Genomic DNA, 23,891 nt, shown 5'->3' on the forward strand with positions numbered 1-23,891 from the left:
TTATTACGGGAGTAACAAATATTTTCACATCTCACAACATCTTCGAGATTTGCACTAGTTAAAAAGCCTAGAGAGAATAAAATACAAGCTTTGCTGGACAGTATTCAAATCCTTTCATGAAATGGTTCCAAAATACTTATCGGACCTTTGTATTAGGAAAAATACATGTCAAAGAAAATCTACTCTTAGGTCAGCATTTGATTCACGGAGAGGAAAACTTGTCGGAATTCGGCGCTCCCCAAACACTAGATTCGGAGATTCTTACTTTCTTATTTTTTTCAAACTTACGAATCATCGACAGTCCCAGTCAGTTCAGATCCCAACTAAAATCTCAGTTTTTTAATTTATCAGAGAAACAAGTATTTTTTCCATTTGCCAGTCTGTAGCACTAACTATGCACAACACTTTTTCCTTTATCGTTATTGCTCAAACTATAACGCCTTTTTTTCATCCATTGATACATTTAACATGCCCCGTAATTTGTTAAAACATAAAATAAGACTCATTCTTTCTAGCTGCGATACGATCCCACTTGCTATTTAATGATGCTCACGCTTACACACACCTGAACACTTATTCCCACACAAATACAGACAAACACACTTCTACACTTATTCTCATACAAATACACACAAACGTCACAAACGCACCCTTTTGTTGTACCACAATTTTAAATGTATAATTTGTATTTAGAAACTTCACTGGTCTGTCTTTAAACTGTATCTTTTTTTACGTTATTATATCATTGTCGACTGTTCGTTTCTGTGAAATAAATAAATACCCTCGATTTTAAATCAGAAAATATAATATGTCAGTTTAGCTTAGTAGAGTGTAATTGTAAAGCGCCTTTGTGATGATTTTTCACAAACATAGCGCCATAGAAGTCAGTCAATTATTATTATTATTGTTATTACATATTTAAAATCGAAGTAAGAACTTACACGATTTTCGCATTGTCATTGTGGTACACCGCATATTAGGTAACATACAAAATGCACACATTCATATTCACAAATAGACGCACCTTGACTTCGTCAGTCACGAAAGTGTCAATTTCTTATTCTTTGTTGTCACTTTGAAAACTGGATATTTTCTCAAACTTTGCGAGAAATCGCGATAGCTAATATCCGTTTTACAACTTCGGAGGACGTTTGACTTAAAATGCCTTCCAGACGCGCTACGCACGCCGGGAGCTGGTACAGCGACGATGGTGAGAAAGAGCCCCGTTTGCTTTATTTGTCGCCTTTTTTACGCCTATTCAAATTTTAAATGGAGTTTGAACTGAGAGATAGCGTTTACAAGCTGTTTAACTTCGACTAGAACCATTTTCACTCGTTTTCGGTGTATTTGTGCAATTTTTTGACTTCCACACCTAACCTCGCGATGTCATTGACCTTAATTTTCATTTTACGATCCTTCGGCCCCCAGATTATGTTCTGAATTGTATATACGAGGTATATCCAAAAGTGGGTTCCGTTTTACAGGTGCATATTCAGAAAAATAATATTTTAAATAATCTTTTAACTAATTTAGGTTCAATTGATAGGACAATATTGTCTTGTCCCAGTTTCGACTGCGCGGGACAGAACGCTGGGACAATGCGCGAGAGCGCTGCGAAAATCAATAAACGACGACGTTTGTTACAAGCGAGTTCACGAAAAATATTAATAAAAATAAATAATTATAGAAATATTATCATCTGTGTCTAGTATACGAGATTTGGGTATTATACTTGACACTAAACTTTCTTTTACAATTCATATTGAACATGTTATCAATAAATCCTTAAAACTTCTTGGGTTTATTAACAGAAGCACAGCTGACTTCAAAAATATCAATACCCTTTAAGCTCTCTTCTGTTCCCAAGTTCGCCCGCACCTAGAGTATTTCTCTGTTATCTGGTCTCCATATTATGATGTTCACATTGAAAATATTGAATCAGTTCAACATCGATTTTTAAGAAAGATAGGCTGGAGGTTGGGCTTATCCAGAGACCAATATACGTATAATGAGTTAGAAACTACCTTGAATATATCTTCTCTTCAAGACCGTCGAAATAAATCACACCTTCTAGTCCTGTTTAAAATTCTCAACTCACTCTTTGATGCGCCTGAACTACTGAGCTCGATAAAATTAAATATCCCAACTAGAAACCTCAGACAAAACTTACTCTTTCATACCGATAACCATAGAACTAACTGGTTTCCATTCCCCTATGCCCAGAATTCTCAGGTCTGCCAACAAACATACCAGTCTTGATTGCTTTGATAACAAGTTGTCTTCTTTCAAACGATCACTGAATCAAATTCAATTATAAACACCTCTCTCCCGCTTCCACCCCCACAAAGTCTACCATAAACCACTGAGTCTTTCTAATTTTGTTATAATAATTTTGTATGTATAAATGTGTCCATAAAAATGCCCATTGGGCGTATATATAAATAATATTGTTTAAGGACAAACCAAATAATAAGAATGTGCGGGAGTGACACGTACGCGTCAAGCGAATCACTATTGTCCTATGGTCCCGTCCACGCTTGTTCACACGAGGACAATGCGGCCACGCGCGGTGTTGGTGGTGATCATTGTTCCGTGGAGATAGCCTGCCCGTCTATCTCCGTGGCAATGTCTCAAGACAATGTTTTGTCCTACAAATTGCTGTTTAAATGTCTAAAATGGGTTATCCCCGATCACTGGACTACGCAGTTTTTATCAGGTTATGGTAAATTTAATCAAAAATGATTTGTTTTTAATATTGTTGACTCCCCTTCGTGCTGCTGCGGATATCCTAACCAATCTTCTGAACACACCTGTGGTCTTGTCCCCTTCCCCTTCTCTATGATAACCGAATGAAGCTTCTCGCTACTATCCGTGGCCCTGTTATAGGTCGTGTCGGATATACAGATCTGGTGGCTTCTAAAAAGAATTTCGAGGCTTTTAAAAAGTTTTGTAATCATTTCGGCGAATTGATCATGTCCAATCAATTTAATCCCAGTCAGTGAAGAATTCACTTCCCTCTCCTCAATCCAATGAAGTACATATTATGTACTTCTGGATTAATTTCTTTCAGCACAAATATGCTAAGGCTACCAGATTACAGAGAGCTTCTTTTGGCAGCTTTTCTCGTTCAGCAATGAGCAAATTTTCCGTGTATGTGGGCACCACCAAGGAGACTTATGTCCTCAGATGCGGTGTGCGGTATGTGGTGGGCAAACTGTAGGCAGGATCCCCGGAACGGACCGCCTCCTTTGCTAACGCATCCCATATTCCCTTCTCAAAAATGTTTTCCCTCTCTGTTGCTAGAAATGTAGCTACATACTCTTACTTTTAATTTATTCTTCCTACAGGCGCAGAGCTGTCCGGACAGTTAGAGCATTGGCTCTCGAAAGCGGATTTGACTCACGGACCTGCTCGAGCCATTATCGCCCCGTAAGTATTACGACCGCACCAACATACAAACAAACCATCACGCCGTTTCTCTGTAGGGGTAGGCAGAGAGGATAGATGCCATATCACTCTATCTTTGCATGCACGCCGATTATTCCTACTTTTGGCATGTCCATCTTCAAGTATTTGTTGGACTCGATCGTGCCATGTCTTTCTCGGCCTTCCTCGTTTTCTGCATCCATCAACATTCGCATTGTCGATCATTTTTTAAAATAATGTTTTTTAAGTTTTATTTATTTTAACAAATAAGTAACATACATAATTGTATTGTTGTTCCCGCTAAGCCGAAGCTTGTCTGCGGGTTACATTACATTAAAAAAAAAAAAAATATTAATTTTAAGTACATAGTTTAATAATAAATGAAGAAAAAAATATATTTATATGCACACTTAAGTGATATTCTGAATCGGGTAGAAGAATTTGTGTACCTGGGAAGTATGTTTACTAGGGACGGAAAGGCCGAGAAAGATATTGAAAGGAGGGTGAGTGCCGGGAACAGGGTGAACGGTGCACTGAAATCTACTTTGGCAAACAAATGTTTATCGCAGGAGGCTAAACTAGCAGTTCACAACGGAGTTCTAGTGACAACTCTAATGTATAGGAGCGATCTATGGAATTGAAAAAATGACCATGAAAGTAGGTTGAATGCTGTCGAAATGCGATCCCTCTGGCGAATGTGTGGTAAAACGATGCACAAATGTCGAGATCCGGGAAGTATGTAAGGCTGAGACACGCATTGGCGGCCTCCGTGGTGTAGTGGTCAAGACGCTTGACTCACGCACGGAAGGTTCCGGGGTCGATTCCCGGTGAGAACACAAAAATTAAAAATGTGATTTTTCTCAATCCTGGGTGCTCTGTGATGTAATTCACCACTGTAATTAGGCCTCCTGGCCTGTTGTGGTGCAAAAAAAATGCAAAAAGAAATGCAAATTATCGACAGAATCAAGAAAGGGGTGCTGCGTCGGTTCGGGCATGCAGAGCGAATGGACAGCGAAAGAACGGCTAAAAGGATCTACGATGCGAATGTTGATGGATGCAGAAAACGATGAAGACCGAGAAAGACACGGCACGATCGAGTCCATTAAGTACTTGAAGATGGACATGTCGAGCGTAGGAATAATCGGCGTGCGTGCATGAGAAGATGTATGAATGTAAAGAAAGCGAGGTCCATATGCAAAGACAGAGTGATATGGTGTTCTATCCTCTCTGCCTACCCTTACAGAGAAACGTTGTTGTTGTTACCTGATGGGTTAAACGGCCAAGCTAAAAACGTAGGACTCTTCGAGCCTGCGAAATTTAAAACTGACCACACCTCGTATGTAATTGTTTCCAGACACGCGGGATACTCGTACTGCGGAGCCTGCGCGGCCTACGCATACCGTCTAGTTAGTCCCGCCGTTGTGTGAGTATAAGTGTATAATATTACGTATGTATTTTTTCATTTATAAATGCAATAATATAATTTATATAACAACAGATCAGGGCCTCGATTATGAACGCTATCCTAATCTGTACATATCGAGACGGTATACTTCACTTCTGTACTGTCTGTATTTACCTCGGTATGTTTTACTGACCAGTCATCTCGACGTCATATGATCTAATAGAACCAATGAATGACTCCAAAAATTTATTCCGCGTTACTTCATTATTTTTTTTTAAAGTACTCATTTATATTTTAAATAGGCTTCCATAATAAAAGTGCCCACTTCAAAGTGATTATAAACTCCAGTGGTAACATTTTACGGCTAGATGCTTTTGTATGTTAATAGGGCAGCATCTAGCCAGTCTAGCCGCTTCATCTAGCCACTCGTTTTCAAAACTGATAATTATGTCGGAATTTAATTTGACTTCAAAATTGGCTTTTAAGAAAAAAAGTGCCTACCTCAGAACGATTTTAAATTGAAATAAATCGTAATTAAAGGAAAAATTTTAGTATCGAAAAGCAGAATATGCATAGAAACCACGAGGCCGACGAACAAAATACAATCACAATTATTTCGATTTGTTAAAAAGATCATATTTTTCTCTTTAGTCGAATAATTCGAACACGCCTTTAAAATAGACCTTTAAGATGTGCCATACCACTGCCGTGGATATTTTATCTGAATTTTCGCAACTTACCAATATAAAAACTCCCCGCTCGCCGCTGCCTCTCAATAGGTAATAAATAAATTGCGCACGGCAACTAACATAGTAAATGTGGCTCAACCACTATGTAAACTATGAATGTTGGAGCTTTATTATATTTTTCCCGTACTGCTATTTATATGTTATTTTGTACTCAACTGGCATTGTGAATAGTCAATATTATAAATATATGTTTGGATAATTTATAAAGCGCCATTTTTGTGAAAATCACCTCAAGGGCGCTGTACAATAAATAAATATCCCAGCACGTCTTGCAGCTACAGAGCACATGGACGGTTGGGATTCTAGTTCCTCGTCTCCAATTATGATATATAGGAGCTAGATAACATCACGTCTTGCAGCTACAGAGCGCATGGACAGTAAGAAATCTAGCCCCTATTTACATTTTTTTTTTTTAACAGTGAAGTTTAAAGTTTAAGTGATATTTTAAAAACTAAATAAAAAGCAAATTTATAATAAAAGAAGTAAGATAACAACAAGTCTTGCAGCTACTGAGCGCATGGACGGTTGAAATTCTTGACCCCATTTACTAAATTTAGATATTTGATAGTTGATAACATTTACAAAATATGATAAATATTATATGATAGCTAACATCACAAAAAGTCTTGTAGCTTCAAAACGCATTGCCAAGTGGAATTTCAACATCATAAGAATGATTTTAAAAAGTTAACAATAAAAATAATTTTTAAAAAACACAATAATAATATTAACATTTTACAACAGAGATGAAGAACATTTAAGAGAAGGTAATATAGAAGTCTAGGCATCTACAGGGCTTATGACCTGTCAATGGCTGGTTTAAGTGGCCACTTTACACACTATATATATAGTTGGATAATTTATATAGCGCCATTTTTGTGAAAATCACCTCAAGGGCGCAGTACAATTAATAAATATCCCAGTACGTCTTGCAGCTACAGAGCGCATGGACGGTTGGGATTCTAGTTCCTCGTTTTCAATTAAGATCAATAAAAAATTATAACAGATAGGAGCTAGATTACAGGACGTCTTGCAGCTACAGAGCGCATAGACAGTTAGAAATTTAGCCCCCATTTACACATTTTAAAAATTGACAAATAAATTTAGTGTATTAATGATAAAATAATAAAAAGGAGTAAGATTACAACACGTCTTGCAGCTACTAAGCGCATAGACGATTGGAATTCTAGACCCCATTTATAAAATTTAGGTATTTTTAAGTTGGTATATGAAAGCTAGATAACTAATCATCGTGCAGCTACAAAGCGCATGGACGAGTGGAATTCTAGCAAAGTTAGAATGATATCAATAAATTTATAAAAAATAGAGCATAGTAGTAAGTTTGTCAAGTGTTCATGCCAAGAACTAAGCAATAAAAAACTAAATAAATAAAGCACTGTGTAACATTCACCATTCTGCCTATATTTGAACATCTATATGCCTTCAATTCTTTCATCTCTGTTGTAAAATGTTAATATAAACAGCTCCCCAGGGAGTTGAATCCAGTCCTTGTCTACAAAAATTTGGACCAACTCAAAATGTTGACAATAATAATACATCGAGCAAAGAACTAGTAAGTATGGCAATCAAGTGAACGTGTGAAGTGAACAAGTGAACATAAGTTGCTATTGCAAGGGCAATCAGTTATTATTGAATTCTGATAAATGTCTTGTCATGTCATTTACTCGAAAGAAAAAAAGTATACTATTTGACCACAAACTATCTGGGAAAATTGTCAATCGTTCAATGAAAGCGAGAGATTTGGGTGTACTGATGGATGATAAGCTTTTATTTAGAGATCACATAAATACAATAGTAGATAAGGCGTACAGACTTCTAGGGTTTATCTTACGAATCTCCGAGCCATTCTCATCACCAAATACATTAAAACTTCTTTACTATACTTATGTGCGAAGTCAACTCGAATTCGCTTCATTAGTATGGTCCCCTCAATATAATGTATATATTAATCAAATTGAAAACATTCAAAAGAAATTTATAAGGAGCCTGGAATATCGTTTTGGTAACATTGAAAATGATTACGGCGCATCTTTGATCAATTTTAATATAGAATCACTACAAAAAAGGCGCCTTAGATATGATTTAATTTTTCTTTTCAAAATTCTCAATAACATAGTTGATTCGCCGTATCTTTTACAAAATATAGGTTTCCGTTGTCCTCTTCGCTATACTAGATTAAATTCCCTGTTTTATGTACCAACTTGTAAAAACAATTATACCTCGAATTCATTCATTAGACGTACCTGTAGAAATTATAACGGACTCAGTATTGATGTAGACATTTTTAACTGCACGTTGCATTTGTACAGAAAATTTCTTCATGGGGTCGATTATTTGGGATAGTTGCTGAATGTGCATCTCGAGTGGTTTATGCTATGTATATGTGCCGCATGTAATGTATATGTTTGTGTATGTTTTATATGTGCGTTCATGTGTGTGCGTGGATGGCTCGGAGTGTACATTCGGTATTTTTATTTATTTTAATTTATTACCTCCATGGAAAACGCAAATGTCAACAATTATCCTTTTTTCACTTAAAATTCTTATTTATTTTTTATTTTTTGTCACATTTAATGTTTATATCTTTTTAATTTATGAAAACTTAATTGGTCTTTTTATGTTAAAAAATTGTTGTTTTTAATACTGATTTTGTATGACTGTATGTTTTCTAAATAAAATAAAATAAAATAAAATAAATAAAATAAGTGAATATTGTCGCTGATTTGTACGTTGGTATTTAAATTACAGAAAACGGATTTTTATACTCGGACCGAGTCACCATGTACGGCTTGCCGAGTGCGCTCTCTCCAAGGCGGACAAGTACAATACTCCAATATACGATCTACACATCGATAGGAAAGGTATGTTATTTTTCTTTCATTTTATTTTACGAGGCATATCCAGAGTACTAAAATAAATAAAACTTTGTTATTAGTGTCACACAATTTTTACTATTTTACTACAGTTTCGGGAGAGCACTCCTCCCATCGACGGGTGGTATAAAACTAATATCGTAAACACAGAATATTGTTCACAATGTCATAGAATTTAAACAAAAATAAATTAATTAATCAGTGTAACTCAGAGCTGGGGGTTTTCTCGACTTATCTAAGGTGTTGGCATAAAAATGGAAAAACAATATTTTGAGTTTGTCCAAATTTTTGTAGACAAGGACTGGATTCAACTCCCTGGGGAACTGTTTATATTAACATATTACAATCTTATATATTTTTAATCGGGTTGTGGTCCCGTGGCTAGTGTCTCGGACTCACGGACCGAAGGTCCGTGGTTCGAATCCCACTCTACCCCAACTTGATTCCATTTTCTAATAGTGAGTTATTCACAACTCGTTGAAAATGGCCCTCGAAATAAAATATTTGGATAAATCATAAGAACGCAAATATTTCTTTTTAAAAAAAATAAAAAACAACTGAGATGAAGAACATTTAAGAGAAGGTAATATAGAAGTCCAGGCGTTGCCTAGTATGTAGGTGAAATAATTCAATTGCATAAATAAAGATTTCAGCTCTTTAACTTCGCAAACATCAACAGATGAAAGAATTGAAGGAATATAGATGTTCAAATATAGGCAGAATTTGGGAAAAGTTGGCAACATTGATTGGTAGTGGGGGTCTCCTGAACACAACGAGCACCGGTGACCCGCGTTAGTACCAAGACTTGCCTCTAGTGTTCGTTTCTGTGAAAGATGTCAAAAAGAGATCCTAGACTATTCTTTATTCTATGGATATAACATATAGATGTGTGCGTTTTGTCGTGCAGTGTACGGGGAGCTGGAGGCCACCAACGAGTTCCAGTGGATGGACATGAAGACTGATGAAGACGAGCATTCTATAGAAATGCATCTGCCGTATATTGCTAAAGTCATGGAAGAGTGAGTGAGCTTTATTTTTAATATTTATTCTTTTATTTTTATCATATTAAAAATATTATTACGAACTCAGTTTTTATTATTTTATTTATTTATTCATATTTTTCTCTTACAAACTATAATTAATAATAGATATAATGTAATCTCCTTGGGGTTACCCGTGCCGAGGACACTTAACAATATACTTTTTTGAAATGTTTTTACATTTATATTTATTTATTTATTTGACACTTTATATACATATACAATATATATAAATATAAGGGCGGGCATATTGCCTTTAGGCAATTTCTTCCTACCTACCCAAACCGTTCAGTTTGAGAAAATTATAAATACATGGACATATTGAATCTTACAATTTTATACAAAATTAAAAGCAAAGATTAACAAAAATAAATATATTTAAAAAATAATTTAACACTATGCTATGAAGAAACGAGAGGGGATGGGAAGGAAAGAAAAACGACAAAGGAACAATTTAAATATTCAGATAGTGACATTTCAATCTTGACTTAAATGTAAATAAAGAAGGGGCGTCTCTAACATTAGTGGGTAGATTATTCCGCAATCGAACGGCTACTACTGTGAAAGAGGAGGCAAGAAAATTAGAGCGATGACAGGGTATTAAAAGGGTTCTCTCGTTACTAGAACGAAGAGATAGTCCGTGTTGTGAAAGAGGTTGGATGAGCTCTCTCAGATAAACAGGCGAAGTGGGATATTGTGAAGAAGTGATAGAATGTGAATGTTTCTTCGGTGCCTGATGATGAGCCAGTGCAGTTGCGTGCGATACTCGGTTATGTGGTCAAATTTGCCAAGATTAGAGATATAATGAATACAAATATTCTGCAATTGTTCTAACTTATCAAGCAATTCAGAGTTAGCATCTGGATAACATACATACGCATTAACATATTACAACAGAGATGAAGAACATTTAAGAGAAGGTAGAAGGTAAATATAGGCAGAATGGTGAATGTTACACAGTGTGTAAAGTGGCCACTTAAACCAGCCATTGACAGGTCCTAAGACCTGTAGATGCCTGGACTTCAATATTACCTTCTCTTAAATGTTCTTCATCTCTGTTGTAATATGTTAATATAAACAGCTCCCCAGTGAGTTAAATCCAGTCCTTGTCTATAAAAATTTGGACTAACTCAAAATATTGTTGATACATCTGCATAGTTAAGGAGTGGAAGAAGTAAGCTTTGGACTAATGTTTGCTTCACATTAATTGGTAAGAAATTCTGCAATCTTTTAAGTGAGTGCAAACTGCCATAAAGTTTACGACTAACTTCGTTAACCTGATCGTGCTAAAAAGCATGGCACGTTAGTTTTATATTTTTGTGCAACAATTATGGTGCTGGTTTGATTGGTGTCCGGAGGCAACCGGTAGACGTAGAGAAGTCAAAAAATGGTTATACACAAATATTTAATGACATTTAATTATTGTTTACAGATACAGGAATGCCTTCACCATTGTTCCTATCCTGGTGGGATCTTTAACGCCTGAAAAGGAAGCAAAGTAAGTAATTTGTTTGCTTTTTCTTCACGTCTCAACGGGGCGACCGATTGACATAGTTTCTTGCGCGGGGTTAGCCGTAGAGATGAGAAGTGAAATAGGATACTCAAACAATGTTTTGGGACAGACCGGCTGGATTTCCTCCCTGGGGAGGTATTCAGATCTAAATTTGTTACAAATTACCTCCAAAGCATCGAGCATGTTAGGTTTCATAATTCGAATGATTAAACATTTTGATAATCCAAAGGCCCTAATTTCATTATATTATACGTTTGTCAGAAGCCATTTGGAATACGCCTCTCAGATATGGAATCCCCAGTATGCCATATATATAACTAGAATAGAAAATATTCAAAACAAATTTATAAAGTACCTTAAATACAAAACCGGTATTTCTCATGTATCAACTCTCACTGCCTCCACCTTCCGTGGAATCATTTCTCTACAATACTGCGGAGTGTGTGCGGACCAACTACTGCTTTGCAAAATTATGACAGGAATGGTTGACTGTACAGAGCTGCTTGGTTTAATAACAATACATGTGCCAGCCAGGATTTGCAGACGGTACCACCTGTTTCATGTACCAATAAGTAAAACATTGTATGTTAAAAACGTTTTTGTACAATACAAAATTTAAAAATATAGATTATACAAACATCACTCTGTCAGATTTAAAATTTACACTAAAAATGCATTATGTAACTTAGTAGACATTATAATAATAAATATGTACATCTCCCCTCCCCTCCTTATCCTCTCTTCGAGCATTCTTGTCCTAATCCCGCCCAATTTGCAGTATCTTAATGTTCTTAAAATAAATATAAAAAAATTCTTTGATTATTCAGTACACGAAAATAACATTTTTATATGCATAAATTGTATGTATTTATTTGATATGTAATATATTTTCTTTACTAAGTTTGTATACTTTGTGGAAATCTGTTATTAGTTCTGAGTTTATACACTACATCTGTTTGTTTACTATAAATATGTATGTAGAACTGTTGATTTCCCAAATAAAATAAAATAAAACAGATCGTAAACATTTTTGAGAAGGGCATATGAAAGTCTAGGCATTTACAGGGCTCACGACCTGTCGTTGGCTGGTTTGAGTGGCTTTACACACTGTAATCATTCACCATTCTGCCTATGTTTAAACATCCGAATTTCTTCACTTCTTTTATTTTTATTCATTTAACTTTTTGTACATATTATTAATTGTACAATGGCGGGCTTGTTGCCATATGGCAATTTCTTCCAACCAACAAATAAAATAAAAGTTTTTTATTTTAGTCAAGTTACAAAATATATTTCATAGAAAAATAATAGAATGTTACACAGCGTGTAAAGTGGCCACTTAAACCAGCCATTGACAGGACATAAGCCCTGTAGATGCCTAGACTTCTATATTACCTTTTCTAAAATGTTCTTCATCTCTGTTGTAATATGTTAATATAAACAGCTTCCTAGGGAGTTGAATCCTTGTCAACAAAAAAATAGTTACATTCAAAATATTATTGTTAATATATTCAATAGAAAAAAAAATGCAAAAGATATGTATATAAAAATATAAATAAATGTAGTTATGGAAAATTATCTAAAATCAGTACCATTACTCAATGGGAAAAAGGAAAAAAGAGGAAAGGAGGAGAGATTAAGGAGGAGAAAGGAGATGTTTCTTCAGACGTGATTGATGTTGGATTGGAGATGATTCCACAGTCGAGCCGCATGGACACTATGTGAGTTAGAGAAGAAAGAGGAATTGTGGATGGGTCTTAAGAGAGTGCCTCGAGAATTAGAACGAAAGGGTAAACCGTGAACTGATGAGCGTTGACGGAGGTATAAAGGAGCGTTAGGACTATGAAGTACATTGAACAGAAGTGAGTGAACTCTTCCATCTGTTGTCATTGGCTTAAAAATGTCGATGGCCTGGGATTTTCAAAAAAAATATCTGGTAAATGGAATCAACAGTCGCCAATGTTTTGAGTATGTTCAAATGATCGCCGACAGGCTGGATTTCCTTCCAAGGGAGTTATTAAGATCTAAATTGGTAACGAAGTGTGTGAAATGTTAACTAACGCTTATGGTTAGTTTTCGAGATGGCCGTGAAGACATTGAAGATGACGAACTGCCCGGACGCCCCAGCACATCAACAACCGATGAAAACGTGGAAAAAGTGAATAAAATAGTTATGACGATCGCCGAATCACAATCAGAGAAGCCGCTGATGATGTTGGTATATCGGTTGGCTCATGCCGTGATTTTTTTTTTAATGTTTTGGGTATGAAACGCGTGGCAGCAAAATTTGTTCCGAAATTGTTGAATTTTGAACAAAAACAGCGGCGAATGGAAGTCGCTCAGGTGTCACTAAATGAAGTCAACAACGATGCAGAATGAGGAATTCCAGCCCAACGCGGAATTAAATTAAAAAAATGTTTTCGTGTACACGTGTATATTTAAAAATTTCGGAGTAGGATGAAATATCTCAAAAACGCACGCAAAAATAAATAAAAAATGTTAAAAATAGTATTCATTTTAAAACCGTAAATAATGACGTCACTCCTTATATCTACGTGTAGTATTTCCGGTTTCCGCTCTAAAGCCCCCGCACCTTGTAAGGAACGTTTTGACCATAGAAAAAAAGAGTATAATTAGTATAATTTGACATTTCAACCAGAGATTATGTCAACTTTGTAGGTTTTTCTAAATCGAAACGTTCGTAAAAACAACCATAACATAGAAATGAGCAAATTACGATCAACTGAATGAAGTAATCAAAGCAATATTCCGTAGATTCTTGTCAGGTCGGTGAAAGTAAGAACGCCAACCGTTTCATGACGTCACTACTGAAAAGTGACACACTGATTGCGGTCATTTGGCGCGGTATTTGATAAATGTCACTTTAAAAAATCATATCTTTGTAAAAATAGCGCAAAAAAAAAAAATATATGAATATATTTTTGCTTAGTTAAATAGTACGCTAATAGAAAAAAATTTTAGAAAACAGCGGAATTCCTCATTATTGAGACGTGTTATAACAGGTGACAAAACATGGGTTTGAAACATGTTATAACAGATGACAAAACATGGGTTTGAAACATGTTATAACAGATGACAAAACATGGGTTTGAAACATGTTATAACAGATGACAAAACATGGGTTTGAAACATGTTATAACAGATGACAAAACATGGGTTTGAAACATGTTATAACAGGTGACAAAACATGGGTTTGAAACATGTTATAACAGGTGACAAAACATGGGTTTGAAACATGTTATAACAGGTGACAAAACATGGGTTTGAAAAATGTTATAACAGGTGACAAAACATGGGTTTGAAACATGTTATAACAGGTGACAAAACATGGTTTTGAAACATGTTATAACAGGTGACAAAACATGGGTTTGAAACATGTTATAACAGGTGACAAAACATGGGTTTGAAACATGTTATAACAGGTGACAAAACATGGGTTTGAAACATGTTATAACAGGTGACAAAACATGGGTTTGAAACATGTTATAACAGGTGACAAAACATGGGTTTACGGATATGACGTCAAAACTAAGGCTCAATCGTCCCAGTGGAGGCATTCTGGCAGAGACAATCCTAAAGAAGTTTCTGAGATATCCCTACATGAGAGAGTGCGGGTATTATCCTCGGCTCTACCCGACCGAGTTTCCCCAGGGTATGCTCGGCTACAACAGTTTAGAGACTAGAAGGAATGTGTATTTGGCTACACATTTTTATCCATTGTTGCGCGGTATGGTCGATAATTCTGAGACTATGACGAGCATTGGTTTGTATGCTCCTGATAATTACCTAAGACAGCGTCAGCATAGATTGTTTCATATTCCTTGTTGTTGGAAGGGCTATCGCTACGCTGAGCAACATCGCTCTGGATATTGATCTGTTCCATGTATCCGAAGGGGTTTTCCGGAGCAGGATTCTCCTACTACTTTGACACGAGTCTCTTTCTTGTATTTTTTTTTTCTTTTTATAATATGTACGTATTGAATATATTTTTGTAATGTATATGTTATATTTAAAATAAATGAATTGAATTGAAATGAATTCTGAATTGCAAAGACAAAAATCGCTTTCCTGTTATTTTCTGAACACTCCTCGTAAAACTGTATTTGTTTCCTTAATTTTTGTCATTTAGAAAATTATATCAGTATTCCGACACGATTTTAACTCTCCTTCCAGATATGGCCGACTACTGGCTCCCTACCTTTCGGATCCCCAGAACCTGTTTGTGGTTTCGTCCGACTTTTGTCACTGGGGCTCCCGCTTCCGCTACACGTACTACGACAAGCGCTACGGACATATCTACCAGAGCATAGAGAATCTAGACAAACAGGTAACGCCTTTTTTGTAATCGTTCAACCTCTCGACACGCGGGCCGAACACGATCAACGGGAGAACTTATTATTAATACTTAATTATTCCAGTATGTAATAAAATTCGCCCGACTTTCATCACTGCTCCCGTTTCTACAACCGCCTAAAGGTCGCAGGTCACGCGGCCGAGTCACGAGTCATAAGATGCATCCGGGTATAGCCGAACGTAATCCGACACATCCTGACCGCAGGTTTCGGCTGAGCCAAAGTTTCAGCCAATTATTGAAACCGTAACTTTGGTCAGTCAGTACTGTGTATTTGTTAAGCATTCAGCATAAAAAAATAATTAATTCGTGCGAAAACAGTTCATTGCATTGGCCGCGCCCCTGATATACCATGATTCGGTTAAATTTTGAACTTTGTTTGTGACCGTTTAAATATGAATAGAACGTTGTCACTGATCGCGCCACTTGCCTGTTGGCAGATAAACGCTCGAAATGGTCCGATTCGCGGGATGCGTTATCCTTTTTTGCTTTGCCACTGAACCCTAATACTATGAATGCAATTACCTACTTTGTACTGGGTTCCGGCACCTTATTTTTTGGAACTTCTCTCACGGCAGTCGGGATCAGATGAGATCCTGTGGTCAGGAAGGAGGGGCACCTGACGTGTTTTCTTGAATATTAAATGCGATTATACAACACAGTGGATTCAATGAGTTATCGATCGCAAAAATAACTTACTTGCGATCGCGGAGAGAATATCAAAAACACATGCACACACGATCAGTTCGGTTGTTATTTTGGGGCCGGGAAAATAATTGGTACCCCGGTAGGCATTGCAACATCTTAACCAGGGCCCAGTAGGTAGCAAATAAATATGAACGCCTCAACCTTATAAATGTGGTATCTATATATGTGTGCACACACAGAGTAAATGTGGAGTAACTTGGCGTTTTTGTAAAGACGTATTTTTTAATAATTTAATTTTAAAAATTATGTATGAAAACGTTTCTCCACCAATATTCATTGCGTTGGCCGCGCCCCTAACATGTCACGATTCGGCCAAATTTTGAATTTTGTTTGTGACTGTTTAAATATGAATAGAAAACCGTTACGAATCTTGACGTCACAATTGTCATAGACAAACATGTCGCGTTTTTGTATAGACATATTTTTTAGTAATTTAATTTTTTAAATTATGTATGAAAACATTTCTCCACCAATATTCCTTGCGTCGGCCGCGCCCCTAACATGTCACGATTCAGTCAAATTTTGAACTTTGTTTGTGACTGTTTAAATATGAATAGAAAACCGTTACGAATCTTGACGTCACAATTGTCAAAAGCAAACAGGTCGCGTTTTTGTAAAAACATTTTTTAATCATTTCATTTTTAAAGTTATGTATGAAAACATATATTCATTTTGAAATCACAAATAATTTTTCTAAATTCATTTCACATGTTGTTACCAGTATTAGTAGTGTGTGATATTTCCCTATGTCGGCCTCGTGGTGTAATGGTCAACCCGTCTGTCTACCATGCAAGAGGCTCGATTCTCGACATGGTTTTTTTTAAATATCGCGAAATCTCTAAACTTTATTGTCAAATAAAAAATGTAAACAGGGGCTAGATTTCTTATTGTCTATGCGCTCTGTAGCTGCAAGACGTGGTGGGATATTTATTTATTGTACAGTGCCCTTGAGGTGATTTTCACAAAAACGGCGCTATAAAAATCATATATATATAAATATAATGGAGTTCTGGTACCAACCCTAATGTATGGAAGCGAAGCATGGAGTTGGAAAAAAAGGGACGAAAGTAGACTGAATGCTGTTGAAATGCGATCCCTCAGGCGAATGTGCGGAAAAACAATGTATGATAGGTGCCCTAATGTCAAAATTAGAGCAGAATGCAAGGCTGAGTTAAGCATTATCGACAAAATTAAGAAAGGTCTTTTGCGATGGTTCGGTCATGTGGAGCGAATGAATGATGAAAGAACGGCTAAAAAGATTTATGATGCGAATGCGTCTGGTTGTAGAAGTCGAGGAAGGCCGGGAAAGACATGGCATGATCAAGTGCAACAAATTCTTGAAAGTGGTCATGTGAAAAGTCGGAATAATCGACGTGCGTGCATGAGAAGATGTATGAATGTGAAGGAAGCAAAGGAAGTGTGCCAGGACAGAGTGGTGTGGCGTTCTATCCTCTCTGCCTACCCCTCCGGGGAAATGGCGTGATGGTTAGTTAGTTAGTTAGTTAGTTAATAATTCATTAGTAAAGGCTGCAATAAATAACAATTAAATATGATTCCAGGGCATGGACATTATAGAAACACTGAACCCGCAAGCGTTTACAGAATACCTCAATAATTTTGGGAACACAATTTGTGGCCGTCATCCTATAGGCGTTCTATTACAGGTAATTATTTTTATTTTATAACCATATTTTTGTAAATTTATTGTTATTTTAAGTTGCTAGAATTTCCAAATTTATTTCGACAGAGAAGGAAAACATTTTTGAGAAGGGAATATGGAAGTCTAGGCATTTACAGGGCTTATGACCGTTTATTATACAGGGTTTATTCGTGAAGATCAAGTGCCAAAATTTAACTATTTATTATAGAACAATTTCTGTATGATATAGTGCTACCTCTCTATGTTCATTTAAAAATACAAATGATACCTTTTTTCATGTATCACGTAAAATTACTCCAATATTAAAAGTAATACAGTAAGTGAACATGGAATTGTATTTTGATGAAGAGTGTGAATAAATAAATAAATACACAAGTTTATCTGACATCTTAATCAATAAAGTAAAATAATAATAATCAGAAATTTTACGCGAGAAACATGCGTAATAACAAACAAAACTAAAAAGAAGCAGATATGTTCCTTGGTACCTACACTCTACACTACGCACACAGATGCGTTTCTACTATCATCTCCCAGGGAACAGCCAAATGTGAACCGAGTGTTTTTACAGTTATTTACTAAAAAAAAGACAATAGATCATGTTTACTGCACACCAAAATAAAACAGGGACGAGTTTGAGTATCGTCTATTGTCTTGTTAACCTTAATTAAGGAATGCCATCTTTGTTAACTTTTTTATATTTTACTTTTTGTGCTGTTACATGTTCACTTCATTGCCATACTTACTAGTTCTTTGCTCAATGTATTATTATTGCGTTTCTTAAAATTATTTTTTATTATTAACTTTTTAAAATCATTCTTATGTCGTTGAAATTCCAGATGTTAGCTATCATATTATTTTTATCGTAATATGTAAATGTTATCAACTATCAAATATCTTAATTTAGTAAGTGAGGTCTAGAATTTCAACCGTCCATGCGCTCAGTAGCTGCAAGACTTGTTGTGATCTAACTTCTATTTTTATAAATTTGTTTATTGTTTTCTATACATTCTCATTCAAATATTCCCCCTATTGACGTATTTTAAGTTTTTTATAACCTTGGTTTTACGTTGGAATTTTTTCGTAACTCATTCGATCTGTCAAAAGACGCCGAGCCGCGCGCCGCCGCGTTTGCCCAAAATGGTGAATAAAATCAAGGTAAATAAAAAATGTGTAAATTGTTGTCTCAAACTAAATTCAAAATAGGTTCAGTGTAATTCACCATTTTGTTTAAGTGCCTAATTTTGACATTTTACTAAATTGAGACATGCGGTTGCCGCATGTTTAAGAAGAATAAAGTCTTTGCATCAATAAGTTACGATGCAGAAAGTTTAAAATTAGGAAATAGAAATATTATTTGAGGTTATAAAACATAATTTGGAAAGAAGATCGTTCAAACTAATGGTGGGAATAATCGAATCGAAATATTCGATTATTAAAAAGATCGAGACATTTCGAAATGCTTACAACTAATCGAGTTCACTCGTACTAATCGGAAAAATAATCGAGATATCTCGAGTGAATTCATTCGAAATGGTTTTCCGAGACAATCGAGATATGAATTCGGACTTGAGATTTTGAGACAGTCGAAATATGAATTCGGACTTGACATTTCGAGACAATCGAGACATGATTTCGGACTTGATATTTCGAGACAATCGAAATATGAATACGGACTTGAGATTTTGAGACAGTCGAAATATGATTTCGGACTTGACATTTCGAGACAAACGAGATATGAATTCGGACTTGAGATTTCGAGACAGTCGAAATATGATTTCGGACTTGACATTTCGAGACAATCGAAATATGATTTCGGACTTGACATTTCGAGACAATCGAAATATGATTTCGGACTTGACATTTCGAGACAATCGAGATATGAATTCTGACATGTGGCCAAACATTCACAACTTTTAACATTTTTGTGTGTCGTATCATCAGCACTATGATTTTAATTTTGATTTTATTTTGAAATTACTCTGCGTGTGACGTATTAAGTCCACGTCTGTTAGTTTGTTTTCCGGAAATAGGATAACTATCATCGTCATCATCATTCCCTCTCCGCACCTAATGGTGCATAGGGCACTGTATTGGTAAACCAAACGCAGCGTATTTTGGTCATTTTGTGTTACATGAAGGTCAGATGATCAGTCTTACGCTTAAGATACCAGTCCAGGGACGATGAAATATTTTAGTGTGAAAACACCCTTATAAATAAATATTTCAAATCAACCATGTCGGGAATCGAACCCGAGACCTCTTGCATGGCAGGCAAACGCGCTGACCATTACACCACGAGGCCGACCATCGCCGTAGTATACATAGTATTTACGAAAAAATACATAAATTACATGCAGAGTTAAAGGGGGTGCAAACAGCACCATGTCCGAACATGTGCTAAAATTAGGTTAGTAATATTTAGGGATATGTTGCAGAATATTTGGGTGTGGGGTTGGGAATGGGAGGGGCTAGTAGGTTAAATGTTACTCGATTGGATAATTTTAAAATAAAAAAGTGGGCTTTGTGGAAAAAAACATTTTTTTTTTTTGCAATCTTTCTTTCATACATTTTTAAGAAATTTACAATTTATTGCTCTAATTTTTACCGTGCGTAATAAAACATGTTTTATATCAAAGTTCCCGTAGGGCTGAACTTCCTCATTATTATTTGCAAGTACTTTGTTACTACACATGTATTTTTTTTTACCACACCCAACAGTCAGCAGTGTTTTTTTGCCGTTTTCTTACATTTCACGGTTAAAAAAAATCGATTGATTCGATGTTTGAATTCGATTATTTGCATGTCTCGAATGCTTGTATTTCGATTATCTAAACATTTCGATTATTCCCATCATTAGTTTAAACAATTATCATAAAAGTGTGAAACAGTTTTGCCGCGATTTAATTGACAGTTGAAATTCTGTGGTGCCACACTAAAAAAAGTGATACCATATAAACAAAATTTCCCAATATTTAGGGAAAAAATCGTCGTATGCATTTTATGCAAATTCATATTATTATTTTCGTTTTTTAAGGTTAAATGCCCATAAAAAAAATTTAACATGTTTTTTTTTTAATTCAATAAAAATTAACGCAGATTGTGGTATTGATTGAAAAAATACAAAACAATTTTAATGGAATCATTGGTAAATATTAATAATCCCCAATTATGACCGTTTTTACAATTTTTCTGCAGTTTTTCATTTAACACATTTTTTTCGCTTCTCCTTGAAAAACGTAAACAGGGGATTTGCTGTTATTTATTATTAATTTTTTAAAATTAAAATTTATTATTTTTATTAATATTTATTATTATTTATTATTAAAAGAAAAAGAATATACGAAAGAGACTCTGGTCAAAGTTGCAGGAGAATCCTGCTCCGTAAAACCCCTTCGAATACATGAATAGATCGGCATCCAGAGTGACGTTGTTCAGCGTAGCGATAGCCCTTCCAACGGCAGGGTGCTCCAGTATATAGGAATATGAAACAATCTATGCTGACGCTGTCTTAGGGAATTATCAGGAACATACAAACCAATGCTCATCATAATCTCAGAATTATCGACCATACCGCGCAACAATTGATGAAAATGTGTAGTCAAATACACATTCCTTCTAGTCTCTAAACTGTTGTAGCCGAGCGTACCCTGGGGAGACTCGGTCGGGTGGAGCTGAGGATAATACCCGCACTCTGTCACTATTACCCAATTATTGTCTGATGGCTTTCTAATAATAAAAAAAATTAATAATGCTCAAGATATAAAAGCCCCATAAAACTTAACCTAATAATGCCTAGACTTCTATATTATCTTATCTTAAATGTTCTTCATCTCTGTTGTAATATGTTAATGTAAACAGCTCCCCAGGGAGTTGAATCCAGTCCTTGTCTTCAAAAATTTAAACAAACTCAAAATATTGTCGATAAATCCACCTGGTCCATGAAGAAGAATAGAAGTTGAAAAAATAACATTTTCAGGCGTTGCCTAGTATGTAGGTGAAATAATTCAATTAGATGAATCTCACCCGCATAAATAAAGGTTTCAGCTCTTTAACTTCACAAACATCGACAGATGAAAGAATTGAAGGAATATAGATGAGTAAAGTGGCCACTTAAACCAGCCAATGACAGGTCATAAGCCCTGTAGATGTCTCGACTTCTATATTATCTTATCTTAAATGTTCTTCATGTTGTAATATGCTAATGTTTACAGCTCCCCAGGGAGTTGAATCCAGTCCTTGTCTACAAAAATTTGGACAAATTGAAAATATTGTTAATATCGTACTGTAATCTTCCAGGCTTGCGGACCACTCTCGCGCCAGCGCAGCGTCTCCCTCAAGTTCCTCCAATACGCGCAATCCTCGCAGTGCCGCCACAACACGGAACTCCTCCGTGAGCTACGCGAGTGCGAGTTTACTCGTGGACTAAGGACGAGTGCGGTTGCACGCGAACTATTCTCAAACGTTTTTCGGTCCCGTGAAAACAGTTCCGCTCGGAGAATCGAACCGGAGAGTTCCACTCGAAAGCTCATTGTTATATCGTCGGTACACGAGTCAAAAACGCAGTCGTGCCGTCGAACCCCGTTTTTACGTCTATCAAAGGAGCAAGAAAAATAGTGTGAAACCGAGGAAAACGCCTAAATTATGAATGAAGAACGTTCGGAAAAAAGTGGAATCTTGTGAAAATAAAATTAATTTGCTAGACTAAAGTGTAAATATAAAATTGTGAAAACCTCAGAGCAATAACCTAATAGTCTTTAAATTCATTTCAACAGAGAGGGAAAACATTTTTGAGAAGGGAATATGGAAGTCTAGGCATTTACATTTACGCCCCAAGTACGTCACGATTCATGTTTATTTTGAACTTTGTTCCCGACTTTTGATCTCTGTCTACTTTTTTGTGTTAAAGACACGGTTTCCAGTCTGTATGTTGTCACCGGCAACATGCACGATTCATATACTTTCATGTCTTTTTAAGCATCATTTTGGTATTACAATATTCGAGTTTGTCCAAATGTTTACTCAAACCTAGCAATAGCAAAGCATTGCCGTGTTCAGCTGGTTTATAAATAAAACATACTTAACATATTACAACAGAGATGAAGAACATTTAATAGAAGGTAATATAGAAGTCTAGGCATCTACAGACCTGTCAATGGCTGGTTTAAGTGGCCACTTTACACTGTGTAACATTCACCATTCTGCCTATATTTAAACATCTATATTCCTTTAATTCTTCCATCTGTTGATGTTTGTGAAGTTAAAGAGCTGAAACCTTTATTTATGCGGGTGAGATTCATCTAATTGAATTATTTCACCTACATACTGGGCAACGCCTGAAAATGTTATTTTTTCAATTTCTATACTTCTTCATGGACCAGGTAATTTATCAACAAAATTTTGAGTTTGTCCAAATTTTTGTAGACAAGGACTGGATTCAACTCCCTGGGGAGCTGTTTACATTAACATATTACAACAGAGATGAAGAACATTTAAGAGAAGGTAATATAGAAGTCTAGGATAAGGTCTAAATAATTCAATTGGATGAATCTCACCCGCATAAATAAAGGTTTCATCATTTTAACTTCACAAACATCAACAGATGAAAGAATTGAAGGAATATAGATGTTCAAATATAGGCAGAAAGGTGAATGTTACACAGTGTGTAAAGTGGCCACTTAAACCAGCCATTGACAGGTCATAAGCCCTGTAGATGCCTAGACTTCTATATTACCTTCTCTTAAATGTTCTTCATCTCTGTTGTAAATTGTTAATATAAACAGCTCCCCAGGGAGTTGAATCCAGTCCTCGTCTACAAAAATTTGGACAAACTCAAAATATTGCTGCTTCTCTAGAGAATTATTACTCTGAGGTAGAAACTATTGTAATTGGGGATGTAAATATTTTTACCTGCTTTTAATTATTTCATATTGTGTATTTTTTTCAAACAATTATGTAATCTGTTTTTTATTTAATTTTAAAACATGTTAAAAGAATTTCATGTATAAATTTAAGAAAACGAAAATAAAATATGAAATTCGCAACTGTTTTTCCTTAACCCTTTCATTGCATGACTTTTTTTTGCTGAAAAATTTTTCGGCGCTAAAAATGGTATTTTTGCTAG

General features: G+C 35.7%; 1 protein-coding gene across 1 annotated transcript; it reads left to right on the forward strand.

Moving 5' to 3' along the window:
* Positions 1 to 994: 994 nt before the first annotated feature.
* LOC148274113 (protein MEMO1) lies at positions 995 to 22,381 on the forward strand. The gene is given in 10 exon segments (XM_088237612.1): positions 995 to 1,210; positions 3,348 to 3,429; positions 4,781 to 4,849; positions 8,350 to 8,462; positions 9,382 to 9,493; positions 10,947 to 11,012; positions 15,222 to 15,375; positions 17,667 to 17,771; positions 22,067 to 22,153; positions 22,155 to 22,381. Coding segments are annotated over 10 exon segments (879 nt in total). The 5' UTR covers positions 995 to 1,161; the 3' UTR covers positions 22,197 to 22,381.
* Positions 22,382 to 23,891: the final 1,510 nt, after the last annotated feature.

The sequence above is a fragment of the Micrasema longulum genome, unplaced genomic scaffold, assembly GCF_059751315.1.
Source record: "Micrasema longulum isolate JH-2025_06_02 unplaced genomic scaffold, ASM5975131v1 h1tg001751l, whole genome shotgun sequence".
Taxonomy (NCBI): domain Eukaryota; kingdom Metazoa; phylum Arthropoda; class Insecta; order Trichoptera; family Brachycentridae; genus Micrasema; species Micrasema longulum.